The following is a 19,388-nucleotide window of genomic DNA, read 5'->3' as shown; positions in this document are numbered from 1 at the left end:
ACAGATATGTAAAAAGTTTGGAGCAATATATTCTGTCATCCAGCACCGTCATGTTCAGGGATGTCCATTCATTTTCCTGCAGGACAACTTTAATCCACATACTGCCTGGATTACAATTGCATCCAATTGAGAATATTTGGCGCCTAATGAAGCGCATTAGATAGCAACGAAGACCCCATAGAATTGTGCAGCTGAAGACCTGCATAATGGATAAATGAGGGAAAATTCCACTTTCTAAACTTAACAAACTTGTGTCTTCAGTGCCCAAATGCTTATTAAGTGTTATTAGAATAAATGGTGATGTTTCACAGTGGTAAACACTCGACTCTCCTAACTTTTTGGAGTGTGTTGCAATCATCTGATTTGAAATTACTGTACATTTTCAAAAAACAATGAATTTCACAAGGAAAAAATTATGTAATGTATAATTGTAGTGCTTTCAATATAGCAAAGGGTGAATATAATAAATCACTCCTTTTTGTTTTTATTAGCATTTTTCTTACTGTCCCAACTTTTTCAGAATTGGGGTTGTACAGAGATCCATATAATAGCTTTATATGGGCACATAAAGTATGACATGAAATTGGATGAGCTCAGAACCGCTAAGTATATGTATCACTGTGTAGCCCATAAAATATTCAAGAGAGGTGATCTAACACAGAGTTTAATTGTATGTTTAGTAGGGATTCTTAAGTCATGGAAAACAGTGTGAGCATATTCGGGGATATAAAGAATTATATTTGAAAAGTACCTTCCACTTAATGCATAAAAGTACATATTATACAAATATATTTCTTGAACTAAATGTGATTTTGAACATTCATTATTCGACAAGAGCAACCTGTAGTTTTAGATTCTTTACACTTTAGACGTTTTACAAAGTTTTATAGTTTTTTTTACCACAGCTCTGTTGAATGCTTGATTCTAAGTGTGCAATTCTTTTTTAATAAACACACGCCTATGAAGAAGTTCCAGGTCTTAACCGCAAAATGGTTCCATATCACTTCGCCAAATTATTTAAGTTATTTCAAAGAGCAGTACAGGCTACCAAGGAAAAATAACCAATTCAAAAGTAAATTGGATAAAAAGAATAACAATGTCTATAACGTCCTAATTTCAGTTTCTGTTGAAAACTACCCTTGTGTGCTCTTTCTCTCTCTCTCTCTCTCTCTCTCTCTCTCTCTCTCTCACTCTCTTGCTTTCTCTCTCTCACTCTCACCCACCCCCACACACACTGACACATACACATGCAGAAACACAAAGAGACTCAAGTCACTGTAAACGCATGTAAACGCACCCCCATGACTTAATCAATACAAACATTTCTAGATTGTTCTAAATAACTTTTAATATTTTTGGAAAGCACCCTCGCACTCCCCCTCTCTTTTGCTCTCACACACAAGCACACAAGTGTGAGCAACAAACAGAGCCTTAATGTCAGCACACCCCTGCGACTGCGTGAGGTTGTAAACAGTTGTTTAGCTACAGAAAATCTTAAGAATGGAGACACAAGCAGTTGCTAAGAAGGATACTTCTTATCCTTCTGACGAGAGCCACAGCAAACAGAGGTAATACCACGCGTGGTCTCTCAGTTTTTTTCCTTTCTCTCTCTTGCTCACACACACACACACACACACACACACACACACACACACACTGCTTTGAGATCAGCACTCTTCTGAGTCTCTCACTATAAATAATTATCAACCACCCTGGTACTAACTTTAAGGGGTATTACACCCTAAAATAAAAAGGCTGTCATAATTTGCTCAGCCTAATGTTGTTCCGAATCTGTATAACTTCCTTTCTTCCTGCAACACAAAATAAAATGTAATGCAGAATGTTAGCCTCAGTAACCATTCACTTTTATTGAATGGAAAAAGATGCAGATGAAAGTGAATTGTGACTGAGGTTAGCATTCTACCTAACATCTCCTTTTGTGTTCCATGGAAGAAAGACAGAATTAGCATTTTTTTGAGTGAACTATCCCTTTAATTTCAAGTGGAGCAACATATGACACAAGAAAAAAGTTTAGAAAACATGTTGGGGATGTGTTTTTGACTCATTATGGATTGAGTGGGAGGGCGAATAAGATGGAAGAGGCTGCACTGCTGCAGGCCAGGCAGATTGGAGATTGTTACCAGAGTGGGAATATCTTGATACATTTATTAGACACCAGGGCATGTGAAGTAATACCGATGACACAAATTCATTCTCCTTACCATGTTAGTATGCAGCACTGACATCTTCATTAGCTTAACTTTTTAACAAGGCTTTGTCTTGTCAGTCATGCCTCTGTTTGGTTCAGGAAATTCATTTTAGACAAACTTGCAGACCACCCTCCGTGTGCTAATGGAGATTTGATTTTGAAATATTAGCAGAGCTCTGATTGGGACAGCAGGCTCATACTTATCTTGTGATTACATGTCTGTTCATCACTGCTGATGTTTTAGTGCAAGTAAGCATGCATGTACAGTGAAGTCTGAAACCACATGGATTTATTATTTTTAATTTTTTTTCAATAAAAGCTGGAAATGAACTGAAAGCTTTAGAATTTTTAAGTTTCTGCAATATTTCTAGGTCACTAACCAAATGTAAGTACATTTCAGTCAGTCATTCAGTTGACCATGTTATCTTCTTCATACAAAAGGTCAAATTTCCTTGCTTCCATTGAAGTACACAAGATGCTCTTTGAAACATTGTCATATCATTCTGGGATAACATGGATCATCCGGTTTTGCACAAACTTGTGGAGTCCAACTTAAGTGCATACTGTCATTAATGCAAAAGGGGAACAAAATAATAATTGTAATAATAATAATAATAATAATAATAATAAATATTATTAAACGATAATGAAAAATGCAAGCATTTAAACAAGTAGTCTAAGACGTTTGGACCCCATCATATAATTGTGTGTGAATGGTTTTATCTACACACTCTTATCAAGACACCCTGAAGAATAAGACATCCATCTTGGTAATGTTCAGTGCGCATCTTCTACTCAGCACACAGAGGAACATATTTAAACTGCCTGCCTCGACTCAGTAGATTTAACAGGACAGTTCAATTATCCCACACAGGGTTCCAAAGTGTGTATGATCTGAAATGCATGTTGAAAAGCATGTTGTGTTTTGTGTTTGCTTAGACTTGCAACAGCTATATCCATTTAGTTACAATAACCCTCTCTCTCTCTCTCTCTCTCTCTCTCTCTCTCTCTCTCTCTCTCTCTCTCTCTCTCTCTCTCTCTCTCTTTCCTCCTCTTTTTTCTCTTGTTACAACAGTGTCACAAGCCAATTAGCATAATTTGTGTTGCAGATTACACTTATCCCATAACTAAAAGCCACTCCCAACTGGCATTAATGAGTTAATGTCCTGGGCATACCCTCTGTTGAAAAAAACAAACCGAACATTTCTAAAGACTCACACGTACATATTCCATACGGATGAAGAACTGAAAGCTTTGTGTTTGAGTATGTACGTGTTGTTTAAGACAGGAGCAGAGAGAGTGAGACAATGTCAGGGAGAGATAGCTGGAGAGGAATAAACTAATATAATGCAAATGTAGGTTGTAATTCTCCACAACAACTTGATTTAACACAGATTCTTCTGTTGTTCCTTTTCATTTATCGTTTTGTGGGTGGCCGCAGTTACCAATGCATTCTCCTGTGATGCACAGACTGGAAAGCCGTGAAACTCTTTCCAGTGTCTGTCATTGTGCTGGATGACTGTGCTGGACTCACACAGCACATTACATTTTTGAGTATTGAAGTAAAACACTTGAGTTTTACACTTGATACATGGCCGGACAAAATTTCCGAACTAAACATTTACACTGTTATAAAAAGTACTGTGGAGGTACCATGATACAGCAATGATATCACATGGTAATATTGTGATACTTTGATGCATATCATGGCACAGAATGATCTCTATGTATATGGTTTAAACCAGCATAAACAGGTGTGCTGGTCCTAGCTGGTTTTCCAGCATGTCCAAGCTGACAATTGCCCTAAAACTAGGGCCTTTTCTGAGCATATGGGGGACCTAAGCAAAATCCTACTTGGAGGCCCATAGTATGACCCCCCATGTAGGTGCACGTGCCTGTCATATCTAGCTACAAATCTCTCCTTGCAGTTATATTCTCCCTTCTCAGGATTCCAGCAAAGATTCCAAGGGACTTTGAAGTTTAATATTGTGCAACGATGGTACATGTCCAAAAAAAGGATGCTAGCACCAAGGTACTTGTTACATAGTAAGTTTGTGTTAGTCCAACATTAGACTTTTATCCTTTTCATGGTTTCTGAAACCATACAGATCGCCACCCTTACTAAAATCGAGAGATCATCGCAAATTTTCCCCAAACTTGCCGCAAATTCGGCACAGATCATTTTCACATGCAAATGAGCTTTGTGGCAAACTTGCAGCAAATTGTCCATTGTTGCCAAAGGTTTGCCGGAGGTTCACCATTTCCGGCGAAGAGCTGCAAACATTTGCTGTGAGGCAAAAGCTCATTTGCATGTGAAATAAGAAGCGGCAAATTTGCTGCAAGTTTGCGGCAAGTTTAGATTTTTGTAAATTATTTTGTAAAAATATTCATTAAAAAGTTAAATTCTTTTGTTGCTCTATTATACTTGCATGGACAAAAACAGATTCAGGGCTTGAATTGGGGCTGATATTAGCTCCTCAAACACTGCTTTGACTCTTGACCTCCCACGTTTCACACGCCTGCTTTTCATTAACACCACAAGCAATTGTAATTGATTCAAATTTTTTGGCAGATTTTGTTGTTTATTTGAACGGTTCATAACCTGACTCAGTCCTGATCAATGTTTTCTCCCATTATATTTTCTTCCTAATTTGAAGTCAAATAGTTTTGGTTTACCACACTGCAATGATATATCACTCTCAAACAGGAGTTCAGTAGTGACTTTGCCTATTTCAAATAGTGTGTATGGATGGCATAACCTTTCAGAGAACCACCCATTCATATGGTTTAAATTACAGGTTATGCCATGTAGACCCAAAACAATAAGTAATTTTATTTTTATTATTATTTAGAATTTGTTGAATGACTTCGAATACATATCCGTGCATATTACATTCTGTTTGAATGTATTTTTCATATTCATGATACTGGCTTTGTATTGTCTTGGCTGATTAAATAAGCAAAGTTTGGTATGTCAGCAGTCATCTGTGGGATTGCAGCTCTGTGCATTTTTGTGATCTAGTAACACTTACTGCCCTCTAGTGTATAGTATTTGAATTACAGCAAATATAGAAATATATATATTGAAATTCCCTCTGCTTTTGGTCCTAGAGGCAAATAGAAAACATTACTATACTGTAACACAAGCTGGCCAAATTGGACAGATGCAGGCATGGACAGGTTGCATGTCATACCCTTGTCTTCTTAAACTTGGTTTGACCAAGGCAGGTCGTTTTTGTTTACTTTTGTACAATAAACAATTTTGGTACTATGTTTGGTCTCTGCTTGTATTCTATGTAAAATCAGGGCCCTGAAGCAAAAGCATTTGAGAACCACTGGCCTCAACATATTTATTTAGTCTGTTGAATTACACAATAGGTGCAACAAAATGGTGCAGAATTGTTTTTCTGTCTGATTGCCTATTTTATGATGTTTTGCATCCATTTTGTTTTCAGAGAGGATTTTGATGAGGAAGGTTTCTGCCAGCCATACAGAGGGATTGCTTGTGCTCGATTCATAGGAAACAGGAGCATCTTCGTGGACTCACTGCAGATGCAGGGCGAGATAGAGACCCAGATCACAGGTAGTTATTTTATTGAGGACATTTTAAAATTTTCTGTTATTCTGACTTCAGTTACAACACAGCTTATTTAAGATGTTGTGCTGGCTTACTACATTGAACAGGTTCATTGCCTTTATAGAAGGTATGATGCCCATGCCTTATAAAAGACAGTGTTAGAATTAGAGATGTATAGATATTTATGTATGCTTCAAACATACAAACCAGCACAGTAAAAATGAAGTACCAAAATGCACCATGGTACTGCCATTGATTTAATAATTTGCTTCATTTGAGATTGATGCATCAATCTATATAAATGTAGCCAGTGGGTTGAAAATAATTGCCACATGATTCAAAAATATAATTTGGGGTTTTATTGTGACTGCTGTTAAACAAAGAAAAAAACAGAGTTCCATGAGTCCCGTATAGAAAAAGAGAATAAAAAATAAAATAAAATATATACATTTGTTTTTGTACTTATTTGAAGAATGAAAATTGGATTACAATCCAGGAGTTTTCTATGTATGACTCAAAAAGAACAAGGTCCCAAATGAGAGCAAAAATGATTCAGTGAATTTCAGCTAAATGAAAATCAGTGGAAAAAATACAATACAATGAAATATGGTAGAGGCTAATGTCAAAAGAAAATACAAACTGGGCATTAGCCTACCACTATGCTTCAACACATACTTAATACATGCTTAAACACTGACATTATTTTATGCATTTAATTCATGCTTAAATCACTCAAAGCATTTTATGCATTTTTAACCAGGCTTTAAGTACATGTACAACAGTTACAACAATAATATATATATTTTTTTATAAATATATATAACACATATTACACTTATTCACTAAACTATTGGTAAACATACTCGTGATGTGTGAGTTTGAGTCTCATACTGACCAACTGAAACTTTATTTAAAAGTTTGTTTTTTTAAATGTTAATTGCACAAAATGTCAAAGCATAAATATTTTGAAAACTAATTTTTTTTATGCAAAACAAAGTATTTTAGAATAAAAATTATATATTGTTTGGTATTAGATTTTTTTTTTTTTAAACAGTAATCATAAAAAAGCCAACTTATATCATGTTCTGCAAATGTTCAGATCTGTTTATTCCAGGATACTGTAGACAACCATGAAAAATATATGACAACCACAGCAGGGCAGTGAATGAATTTTAATGCACTGTCATTGTAACTGCTTATGACTCGAGTTCTCTCATTTCATTTACACGGCCGTGACCAGCAGATGTCATTTAGTCTTAGGCTTTGGCTAAAAAGTATTGTACACAAACAGGTTGTACTGAGCCAGTCTTAAGAATTGAGTTTGCATTAGTCTTTGCTTTCTGGGAATTTCCAGTTTTAGATTTTAGATAATTTGAGTTCAGGCATTCACTGTGGTTACCTCTCAAGACTGATTGAACTGTACAAGGCCTTTGAGTCAATTTGTTTTTGAAGCACACAATTTCACTTCTCGAGAAACTACTACAATTTACCAGTAATATATAATTTACATCTGCTTGTTTTTTGTGTTCACTGTAACAAAACATTCTACCCACTAAAATAAAAACATCAACAATTAATTGTCACATTTGTGCCAAAGTTACAACTTGAATGTGATAAGTTCATTGACCCTTTTTTGACCACTATGAATTTAATTACTGATGAAGAACATTCAAAGAGTTGAATGGAGTAGAAATAATGAAATTGTGATAAATGAAGAAAACAAAGGTGTTGTTATTATGATAAAAAAAAAAAGTCTCTATGTTTTCCAGCTGCATTTACCATGATTGGCACCTCCAATCACCTATCAGATCGCTGCTCCCAGTTCGCTATCCCCTCCCTCTGTCACTTTGCCTTCCCGACATGTGACCGCAGCTCTGGCATAGATAAACCACGGGACTTGTGCAAGGATGAGTGTGAGATTCTGGAGAATGATCTGTGTAAGACAGAGTACATAATTGCTCGCTCCAACCCCCTCATCCTTAAACGTCTCAAACTGCCCAACTGTGAAGACCTGGTCGCTTCAGACAGCCCTGAGGCCGCAAACTGCATGAGAATAGGCATTCCAATTGCTGAGACTATAAACAAAGGTAAGTTTTGACTTTTGTGGGAAGTAACCTACAAATTGTTTATCTGTAGTTCTACCTGCAGTCTATACATTTTAAGTTAGGATAGGATTGTACAAAAGATTGTAACTTAATTTTTATTTTTTTTAATTAAGCAGTTCAGCTTAAGTAAAATCAGCCCAATTAAATCTCAAAACATTTTCTCTTTTGCTATAGGCCATAAATGTTATAACAGCAGTGGTTCAGACTATCGCGGCACGGTCAGCGTGACTAAATCTGGTCGTCAGTGTCAGCCATGGAACTCACAGTATCCCCATAGCCACACCTTTCTGGCCATGCGCTACCTGGAGCTTAACGGGGGACACTCCTACTGTCGCAACCCTGGCAACAAATATGATGCTCCCTGGTGCTTTACCCTGGACGAAGGTGTACGCATGGAACTCTGCGATATCCCTCCATGTGGTGAGATGCACAAGTCACACTGATTTAGGCTATGCTCAGAATAACATACCATCATACTACTTTTACTACTTCTGCAGTTTTTTTACTCTGTGCAGTATGTGAGTTTTACATGCACATAGAATTGCACACAGATGACCTACTTACCAAAATGTGCGGCATACCACAGAGTATACTGTACAGAATACTTGACCTTACATTTCAAGTGTGATGAATGAACCACAAGTCATATCAATCTTGATTTTAAAATCATCTGTTTCTTGACTCCATCTTGACTTATGACATTTTTATACAAAAAGTGCTAAATGGGGTCTGGGAAGCTCAGCGAGTAAAGACGCTGACTACCACCCCTGTAGTCACGAGTTCGAATCTAGGGCATGCTTAGAGCCTCCAGCCAGGTCTCCTAAGCAACCAAATTGGCCCGGTTGCTAAGCAGGGAAGAGTCACATGGGGTAACCTCCTAGTGGTCGCTATAATCAGTGGTTCTCGCTCTCGGTGAGGTGGGAGGTGACTTGTGTGTGGATGCCACGGAGAGTAGTGTGAAGCCTCCACACTGTCTCCGTGGTAACGCGCTCAACAAGCTACATGAGAAGATGCGTGGATTGACGGTCTCAGATGCGGAAGCAACTGAGATTCATCCTCCGCCACCTGGATTGAGGGGAGTCACTACACCACCACGAGGACTTAGAGCGCATTGGGAATTGGGCATTCCAAATTGGGATAAAAGGAGGAATAAAAACGTGCCAATATATAAATGGAGACCACTCTCTGAATTAAAAATCAATGTAATGAAGTCAACGACATTGAATATTATCATTGAATATTACTTTTTGAAATGTTTATGATTGCAAAATGCATTTCACGTACTATTTCTAAATATAATGGGGAGGATAAAATGTTTACTGCACAGTATGCAAAAAGCAGGATGCTATTCCATTCTGAAGATAGTCTGTGGGTGATTTTACTGCAAGTCATCTTTTCATACATTATATTAACCACAATTACTGTCAAACAGAACTGTTGTAATGTTTTAGTTAGCTTTAGTTTCTATTTTTATATGTTGGATTGTTCTTAGACTTACCAAAGCATGGCAGCAACAGCATGGGGATCCTGTACATCCTGGTACCAAGTGTGGCAATACCACTGGCCATTGCCCTGCTGTTCTTCTTCATCTGTGTGTGTCGGAACAACCAGAAAGCCTTGCGTCCACCTGCCCCACGCCAGCCTAAACCTGTACGCGGCCAGAACGTGGAGATGTCCATGCTCACGGCCTACACACCAAAGGTTAGACATGATGACAGCTAATAGATAATAACCCACCTTGAAAGCATTTCAGTTGATTTCCCCTTAGTAATGCAAGGGAGAGAGGGCGCGAGGGCTGGCTGGCTGGCTGGCTGGCACACAATACAATATTCAAGACAGTTTTAAGAAAAGAGGAAGCATATATTTATCTATCTTTTCTATTTTCATTTTTATTCTACTATACTTTTTCAATTGGTGAGCTAGCAAAATGAGTTCTCATAACGTTTGAATTAGTGTGCATTCCAGGCAGATGAGGTTGTGATAAGGGGGCTGCACAAACAGGAGGAAAGATGGAAGGAGGGATGAGCATATGGAGGCAATCTCTCCCAGGCCAGGAGGAATCTGAATATAATTAAATTGCTGCCATTATATTTGCTTCATTCTGAACATTCGAATCAATTTCAAATGAAGTTTTCGAAGTTTGAAAATACTCACAAGGCTTTTCATCTTGATTATTGGCAACATTTAGAGAGACACTTTTAGATTTGTACGTCCATTCAAATCTAGCATTTATCACACCTTGTGGCACCACTAACATAGTGAAAGCTCTTGTCTGATTTCCCAGCTGCAGGCCAAAGTTCAGACTAAGGTCATATAATGGTCACCACTCAGAGTAATATGCAAGACAGGGATGAAACAACTGCCTCTGGCAGAGTTAACACAAATATATATAGTTAACACAAAACATCTGCCTCTTTGAATGAAAGCATTCTCTCATTCCTGTGTCTTCGGTATAAGATTTAATTTCTCCTTTTAATGCTGTTGTGACCTCTTGTTAATCTTTGTTTCTTTTCATATCTTCTTTCATGAGGCATAGTCTAGTCTAGCCCATACCTCTTATATTATGCATGGATATGGAGGTTTACTTTACATCTGTGCAGTGCATTTAGAAGATAAAACAATTTCAAATATTACAGCTTTTAAAGTCACAGTGACTCTGTCATGGAAGTGGTAAGACAGCATTTGCCAAGTACATAAATGTACATGACAATTCGAATATTTTAAGGGCAAACATTGAAGTTGTATGCATCTCTGTGGTAAATGGTTTGAGGTCATGGCATGTATGGCCTTTTGGATGCTAAGCAAAGGCTGAAAAACAAAAGGTAAATTGAGTTGACAGGAGCAATTTCATGAATACAAAACATCAACTTTCAGACGTTGTTTTGTCTGTTCTTGGTTTAGCTCTCCCAAATCCTTCTCATTAACTGTAAACACTCTATTGTTTAAGAATAAATCAATTTCACAGCAGAACTCATTCAAAACCACTATAGTCTAATTGAATTAAAAAAAAATATTCAGATGTCATGCTCCAGTCTCAGATTCTGGTCAGCAGTAAGTTGAACAGAATAATGGAACTAAGGTCAGATGGTGGTGAGAGAGGATTAAAGGTTAAAATAGACCAGACCTTACACTCTCAGATCAAAATATTGGTCAAAAAGTAAAGACAGCTTCCACAACCTGCTCACTTGATGACGTTTGGGTTTTTTAAGGATCACAGAAAAGGCTGTTTTCCCAAGTCATAATATTACTGTTTTAAAATATGGCCATTCATTTAATATTGCACAATTTGATGTTGCCTTGACGAAAAAAAAAAAGTGTAAAAGGACATAGAGTAAGGAATTTTGGTCTTGGATTTTTTTTTAAAGTCTGTAGAATAACAGTATGTTGGCCTTGTCAAGGCAACACAATTATCAAAATAAACTGTATTGGGGACAAAATTTAACAAATGTTACTTGACCCACATAAACATTGTACTTCAAAATACAAATGATTTTCTTGGTCTGATAACTAGAATAACAAAATGTGCTCACAAACTTACCTCTCTATTTCCTTCTCTTGTTTAGAGCAAAGCCAAAGAGCTTCCTCTGTCTGCAGTGCGTTTCATGGAGGAGTTGGGTGAGAGTGGCTTTGGTAAGATCTACAAAGGTCACCTGTACCTTCCAGGCATGGAGCACGCTCAACTAGTGGCCATCAAGACAATTAAAGACATCTTGAGTGCACAAAACTGGGGGGAATTCCAACAGGAAGCATCTGTCCTTGCTGAACTTCATCACCCCAATGTGGTTTGTCTGCTGGGCGTTGTGACCCAGGAACAGCCCATCTGCATGCTCTTTGAGTTCCTGGCCCAGGGCGACCTCCATGAGTTCCTCATTATGCGCTCACCCCATTCAGATGTGGGATGTAGCAGCGATGAAGATGGTACCATTAAGTCCAGCCTTGATCATGGAGACTTTCTGCACCTGGCCATTCAGGTAGCTGCTGGAATGGAGTACCTGGCGAGCCATTTTTTCGTCCACAAAGACCTTGCAGCAAGAAACATCCTGGTTGGTGAGCAACTTCACGTCAAGATTTCTGATCTGGGATTGTCGAGAGAGATCTACTCTTCAGATTATTACCGGGTCCAGCCCAAAATGCTTCTTCCTATTCGTTGGATGCCACTAGAGTCTATCGTCTATGGAAAGTTCACGACAGACTCTGACATTTGGGCATTTGGTGTTGTTCTGTGGGAGATCTTCAGCTTTGGCTTACAGCCCTATTACGGTTTCAGCAACCAGGAGGTGATGGAGATGGTGAGGAAGAGACAGCTGTTGCCCTGCCCTGAGGACTGCCCTCCTCGCATGTACGCATTGATGACCGAGTGCTGGCAGGAGGGTCCTGCTCGGCGGCCAAGATTTAAAGACATCCACTCCCGTCTGCGGGCTTGGGAGGGCCTGTCCTCCCACGCCAGCTCCAGCACTCCATCTGGAGGGAACGCTACCACCCAGACTACCTCCCTGAGCGCCAGTCCCGTCAGCAACCTCAGTAGCCCACGCTACGCCGGCTACATCTATGGAGCTCCACCGAGTCTCCAACCAGGACAAATTGGAGGCTTCATGGCAGCACCCATAGCACAAAACCAGCGATTCATACCTGTGAACGGATATCCCATCCCGCCAGGCTATGCTGCCTTCCCCGCCGCCCACTTTGCCCCATCCCAGGCCCCTCCGCAGGTAGTGCAACACTGTCCTCCTCCAAAAAGCCGGTCACCCAGCAGTGCCAGTGGCTCCACCAGCACAGGTCATGTGACCAGTGTCCCATCCACAGGCTCAAATCATGACGCCAACACACCCTTGCTCTCTCATTGCGTTACTCTGACGCCCATGACAGCTGTGCAGGGCAGCACAGTTTTTGGACATATGGCGCAGAAGGCCTTGCAGATTGACCCATCTCAGGCAGCACTGCTGGCTGAAACTAACAGACTGATGTATAGTGAATCTGTTATCACTGCAGATTTGTGAATACGTTTTTACCTGTATATGAATAATTATTGATATTTTAATGTTTTTTTGTTTCTCCTTGTAAATATGAAATAGTCTGAACAAAACGTGAAAGTTTATATTTTAATGTTTTTATATAAATGTCTTTGAAAAGTATGGAAACTCTTTTCATCTTTTAAATACATCACATTACAGGAATAGTTCAGCCAAAAATGAAAATTTTGTCATTTCTCACCCATATGCTGTTCCAAACACATATTACACACTTTTTTTACATGGAACATGAAAGCTGGTGTTAGGCACAATGTTAGTCTCATTGTGTGAAAAAAAGATGCAATGAAAGTTAATGGTGACTGAGACGAGCATACTGCCTAGCATCTCCTTTAGTGTTCCACGGAAGAAAGGAAGTCATACAAGTTTGCAATAATATGGGGTGAAAAGGATGACAGAATTTTAATTCCTGGGTGAACTTTCCCTTTAATACAATATAAAAGCTGAAACATATTCTCTGTGAAGGTTCGTGCCGCTGGCTGTGTCAGAATTGTCTTTCATGTAAATTTAATGTTTGGCAGAATAGACTGCACCTTAAAAAGGAGTGAAATTATGCCCTGTTTTGGTTTTCTGCCTCTAATGCAGTTACTTCAAAAAGACTGTCCTTCTTCACTCACTGACGACTTAAATTCTTCCATGAAGGCTTCAGACTGACAATATATAAGATGTTGTTCTCTGTCAAGTCATTGCAAGAAGTCTTTATTGGATGTATTATTATTGATGTTGCATTGACATCTTTAGAAGACTTTCCAGAACTATGGAATACAACTTTTCACCAATGCCTTACAACTTTTGCATACAATGGCACTTTTGGACACTTAAATCACAAATAAAAATGTATGAATGCTTTAGAAACCAACTATTAAGCCAAGTGGCATCTGCAAACAAATGATGACAGACCTTTTCTTAGAACTAACTTTCTTTTAACCCAGTGGTTCTCAAACTGGTCCTGGAGACCCTCAACACTACACATTTTGTATGTCTTCTCAATCAAACACACCTGATTCAACTCATCAGCTCATTTGTGGAGACTCCAAGACTTAAATTCGGTCTCAGAAAAGGTTGACATGCAAAATGTTTGAGAACCACTGCTTTAACCAACTGGTCTAAAGGTGATTTTTAGTCGAAGTTCCCTTCAAGATTGTGTATTTTTGCTATATTTTTTTAAATAAATGGTTTGGTTAATATTGGAGATCGGCCGATATAGGTTTTTAATGACCAACATGATACTCACTATTTATGTGATTATCTGTCCGATAAGCAATATGCATAACCAATTTTTCATTGTTTTATTTCTAGTTTTATGCACAATATCTACTTAATCATTTATCACTAACCTCTGAAAGAGAACTGCTTTACAAAACTACCAGTAATTTTGTGTACAAAGTAATGTTGTGTTTAAAAATTATTAATTTAACTATATTTAGTTGCAATATTCACTTGTGCCTCACTTAATGAATATTTAAGATTTAAAGTCTTTTGTGTCTAACTTTATCTGTTAACCTGATATCAAAGAACCAATTAAGTGGAAAAGTGTAAATATCAGCAAAAAATATCAGTCAAACCGATTATCGGTCTATCTCTAGTTAATATTTTGCTCATTTTATTTGAGGCCACAGCATATCAAAATGCCTTAACCAGAGAAATATTATCATGTCCCTATAATTTTGACCACCATATGTGCCTGCATTTAATTATAAATAATTTAGGCATACAGTATGTACACGTGGAAGATATTTTGTTCTGTGACAGTCTTGGTCTATTACTGTGGGGTTACTGAAATTTTTTCAACACACAAGATTCCTCACATTTGCATAATTATTTCTTGTCATTGAATGTTGCCTGTGAGGCCATAATACAGCTTACCTACTGACATGTCAGAAACACATTCAGTCTAAAAATTACATGTATTATTTTCATTCCCATCTGATTTAGTCATCAACATATCAGATCACTTTTGTCTGGCAAAGCACAGGCCTATGTCAATGCAATTATAAAGGATGCAGACCCTGATATAGCACTCACTACCTGTAGAATGTAATGTCTTAAAATTCCTCTAGAGGTCAGTGTCACTCTATGGCTTTGAATGAAGTTCTTTATATTTTTCCCATATGGATTTCCATGGTAATACTGAATGTGCCAGCTATTCAGATTTTGTTTGATGTTTGTTTACTTCACAATGTGTGTTTTGTAGTTTGTTTTGACTCTCAGAATTTTACAGAAACATGAATGAAATAGATTTGATCGTTTTATTAGCAAGCAGCTATATATGTCATGTTCATTTTCATTGTGGTTTGTTGCTATGCAACTGTTTAATTCAGACACCCATCTTTTATGCAGGGTACAGTGTTTGTGAAGACATGATTGCTTGTGACTTATGAAATGGCTTGCGGACAATTTCATGATGTATGTCATTTTATGAACAGACGTTATGCATAGAAAACGTCTTGGTTACTGACGTAACCTCCGTTCCCTGATGGAGGGAACGAGACGTTGTGTCGATGAGTTGACACTAGGGGTCGCTCCTGTGGAGCCCAGTCATCTCTGATCTTGAGAAAAGGCCAATGAGAATTGGCGTGTGGAATTTGTATGCCACTCCCCTGGACATATGGGTATAAAAGGAGTGACGCAGCATATCCACATCAGGTATCGCCCTGAGGAGCCGAGCCAAAGACCCGGCGCTTTCAGCGGTTGGTTCAGTGTTGTGGCCGGAGGGACACAAGGTCTCATTCCCTCCATCATGGAATGGAGGTTACGTTAGTAATCGAGACGTTCCCCGTCTGTCACTCACTCGACATTGTATCGTTGAGTTGACACTAGGGGTCCCCATGGAAAACGCCACAAGAGCTGAACCGAGTTACCTAGACTGGCGGAGCGAGACGGGCAGACCTCTGTGTGCCTCGTAGCCAGCGCAGCAAGCCGTCGCATAACTACCCCCAACACACTGGACCCAGGGGAACGGCTAACTGCTCAGAAATATAAGCCACCTAAGTCTACCGCGTCCCGTCCAAGGGCCAGACATGGAGATTCCAGAGGTCTGGTCGCGGGTGCCAGATGGTGCCCTGTCCCTGAGAAAGAAGGTCCTTCCTCAGGGGAATTCACCGGTGGGGGCTGTCGCGAGGAGCGTGAGGTCCGAGAACCAAATCCGGGAGGGCCAATAAGGGGCCACTAAGAGGACCTGCTCCCCATCCTCCCTGACTATGCCCAACATCTGTGCAAGTAGGCTCACTGGGGGAAACGCATACTTGCGGAGCCCCGGGGGCCAGCTATGTACCAAGGCATCTGTGCCGAGGGGAGCCTCGGTCAGACAGTACCATAGTGGGCAATGGGAGGATTCTGGGGAAGCGAACAGGACTACCTGCGCTTGGCCGAATCGACTCCAGATCAGCTGAACCACCTGGGGGTGGAGCCTCCACTCTCCCCTGGATGTAACCTGCCATGACAGCGCATCTGCTGTGCTGTTGAATTAGCCTGGGATGTGAGTGGCTCGCAGCGACTTGAGTCTGTGCTGACTCCAAAGGAGGAGACGGCAGGCGAGTTGTGACATGTTGCAAGAGCGTAGACCATGTTGTCCGTCCGGAGCAACACGTGCTTGCCCCGGATCAATGGCAAAAGCCTCCTCAGGGCAAGTAGTACTGCCATTAACTCGAGGCAGTTGATGTGCCAATGCAGTTGCAGGCCAGTTCAAGGGCCGGCGACTGAGTACCCGCTGCATACGGCGCCCCAGCCCCATTGGGAGGCATCTGTCATAACCACGACATGCCTGGAGACCTGGCCTAGGGGAACTCCTGCCCATAAGAACGCTAGGTCTGACCAGGGGCTGAGAGAGCGGCAACAAGCCTGCGTGACCAGGACGGGGTGTGTGCCGTGGTGTCATGCTCGTCTCTCGACTCGGGTCTGTAGCCAGTGCTGGAGTGGTCTCATATGCATCAACCCAAGCGGTGTGACCGTCACTGAGGATGCCATATGCCCCAGGAGCCTCTAAAAGGATTTCAGTGGGACCAACATGTTCCGTCTGAATGTATGCTGACAGCTCAGCACTGACTGTGCGCGCTCGCTGGTGAGATGCGCCATCATTGAGACTGAGTCCAACTCCACACCAAGAAAAGAGATGCTCTGAACTGGGACGGGCTTGCTCTTTTCCCAGTTGACCTGAAGCCCCAAGCGGCTGAGGTGCCTGAGCACCAGGTCCCTGTGAGCACACAACATGTCTCGCGAGTGAGCTAAGATTAGCCAGTCGTCGAGATAGTTGAGGATGGGGGCGTGAGCTCCTCATGCACCTCCGGGAAGAAAGGAACAGGGGTGGAGCGCGGCCTTGAGCGGTGCTCCGGCCCCAGTAACCAATCGTCAAGCTGCGAGGTTTCGGGGGGAGGCGGAGGATTCCATCCCAACCCGACACTCGTGGCTGCCCGGGCAAGCATGGCTGTCAGCTCCACATCAACCTGTGACTGAGCCGCCGCACCCGAGGGTGGGAGTCCAGCCGAGTCCTCAGCGTCAGACATGACGTACCCGCTCTCCGATGCCGCGATCGAGATCTCATCATTGTCAGGCGCTCCGAATGAATTGTCAGGCGCCCGCTGTGAAACGAACCGGCAACCCCGCTCCAGCACTCGGTTGGAGCATACGAGCGTGACGGGGAGTGGGAGGTCCGTGGGGTTATACCCGGTGGAGAGGCTCCCACTGAGGTCCTTACGAGGGCAAGCCATGACCGCAACGTAGCCATGGTCATGCCCTCACAGTGAGGACATGAACATCCACAAACGCTGACTCCGCGTGGGTAGCACCCAGCATGGGTATGCTCAGCACAACGCAGTGTGCAAAGGGGAGAACCACTGGAAAGCGCCATAGAACCAACAGCTTTGTAGAGATGATGAAGATGGCAGAGGAATTCAGCTCTGTGACTGCTCTCCTGGCTCCGAAGAAGAAATCTGATGTGGAGGAGCAGCGTCACTCCTTTTATACCTGTATGTCCGGGAGAGTGGCATGCAAATTCCACCATCCAATTCTCATTGGCCTTTTCTCAAGATCAGAGATGTCTGGGCTCCGCAGGAGCGACCCCTAGTGTCAACTCATCGACACAATGTCGAGTGAGTGACAGACGGGGAATGTATGTTAAAATCGATGGTTAATTTTTGTATGGTTTTGTGACACAATTTTACACCAATATTGCAGTCTTTTTTATAGTACACCTGACCATACAGTGTGTTGACATTATAAAATCCACTTAAAGAAATTGGATCAATGTCATTCCTTCAGCAGTCATAATTTAAATAGTTATTTAGATATATTTAATAGATAAATTGTTAAAGCTATTTGTATTTCATAGCATATTTGTCATCCTGGTTTCCAACTAGATATTATTACATGTATTGATTGGTACACTTGTGCTTTTAAGTGTAAGTACATGAACTCTAATTAAAATATTCACTTTGAGAATTCCGCAGATTTTCCCCAAAAATCAGCGCAGAATATAAAATCTGCAGATTTTGTCTGGGCCAGCCGATGACTCATGAGAGCATAAAGGCTCAAAGAATTCAAATATTACCAAATTATTACTTTATCAACACTAATCAACTATTTTTACCTGGCCAAAACAAAGTGAATAGGATTTGGCTGGTAGCAATATGTTAGTGTACCTTTTAAAATTAACTTTTCTTTTCTTCAAAATCACAATAAAAGCTCTTAATGAAGCCTAGCTACAGCATTGCCATGTGAATCATGACAAACTGAAACAGGGGATAGGTTTTTGTACCATGACATGCCTACTTTAAATGCAGCAGAAACTGCAGCAAGCAATCTTATTTTATGCATCAACATTTTTTTTTATATTTGCAAACTTAATCAATAGTTTAATTTATCTCCAAATGCAGTAAGTAACATGAACAAACAATGAACAATATTCTTTAGATTTATAATTCTGGTTATTGTTAATTTATGAAAATGCTATTATTTATTGTTAGTTAGTACATAGTGCAGTAGTAACATGTACAACTTTCAATTAAAATATATTATTATATGTTGAAGTTAGAAATGCCATACAACTTTATTGTAAAGTGTTACCAAAAAATCTATAGATGTATCTGAGCTAATGTCCTCTGCATTTGTTATTTGGGTTAGGAGAGCTTTAGTCAGAGTAAATCAGGGCTCTTGCCAGCAGAAGGGTACGGCACAGTGTTACTTTGATTTTACAACTAAGGATAACCTGGGAAGTGCTCACAGAGTGGACTGGATCTCTGTGTGTGTGTGTGGTGTGTGTGTGTGTGTGTGTGTGTGTGTGTGTGTGTGTGTGTGTTACATCCTTTTTAAAAGGAGAGCCCATCTTTAAAGAATGTTTTGCAAATTAATTTTTGCCAAAAGAAGAAACAAAGAAATGATGTACACTTGGATAGCTGATTACATCCATAAAGACTCATGGAAAAGACCCAGGAAAACTCTGACCTTGAACACGGAGCAGTCAGCAGCTAATGTGA

At 40.3% G+C, this 19,388-nt stretch overlaps 1 protein-coding gene across 2 annotated transcripts in view; it reads left to right on the top strand.

The window, feature by feature from the left end:
* Positions 1–18,134, top strand: part of LOC127654085 (inactive tyrosine-protein kinase transmembrane receptor ROR1-like) — a 185,380-nt gene extending 167,246 nt beyond the window's left edge. For both annotated transcript variants that reach the window (XM_052141069.1, XM_052141070.1), the window contains exons 5-9: positions 5,665–5,792; positions 7,556–7,873; positions 8,066–8,311; positions 9,384–9,592; positions 11,455–18,134. In XM_052141069.1, the coding sequence (XP_051997029.1) occupies positions 5,665–5,792; positions 7,556–7,873; positions 8,066–8,311; positions 9,384–9,592; positions 11,455–12,888 (2,335 nt within the window). In that variant the 3' untranslated portion in view covers positions 12,889–18,134. The remainder of the gene's footprint in view (positions 1–5,664; positions 5,793–7,555; positions 7,874–8,065; positions 8,312–9,383; positions 9,593–11,454) is intronic.
* Positions 18,135–19,388: the final 1,254 nt, after the last annotated feature.

This window comes from Xyrauchen texanus, chromosome 13, assembly GCF_025860055.1.
Source record: "Xyrauchen texanus isolate HMW12.3.18 chromosome 13, RBS_HiC_50CHRs, whole genome shotgun sequence".
NCBI lineage: Eukaryota > Metazoa > Chordata > Actinopteri > Cypriniformes > Catostomidae > Xyrauchen > Xyrauchen texanus.
Note: the sequence above shows the minus strand (reverse complement) of the source record. Positions and strands in the feature narration are given on the sequence as shown.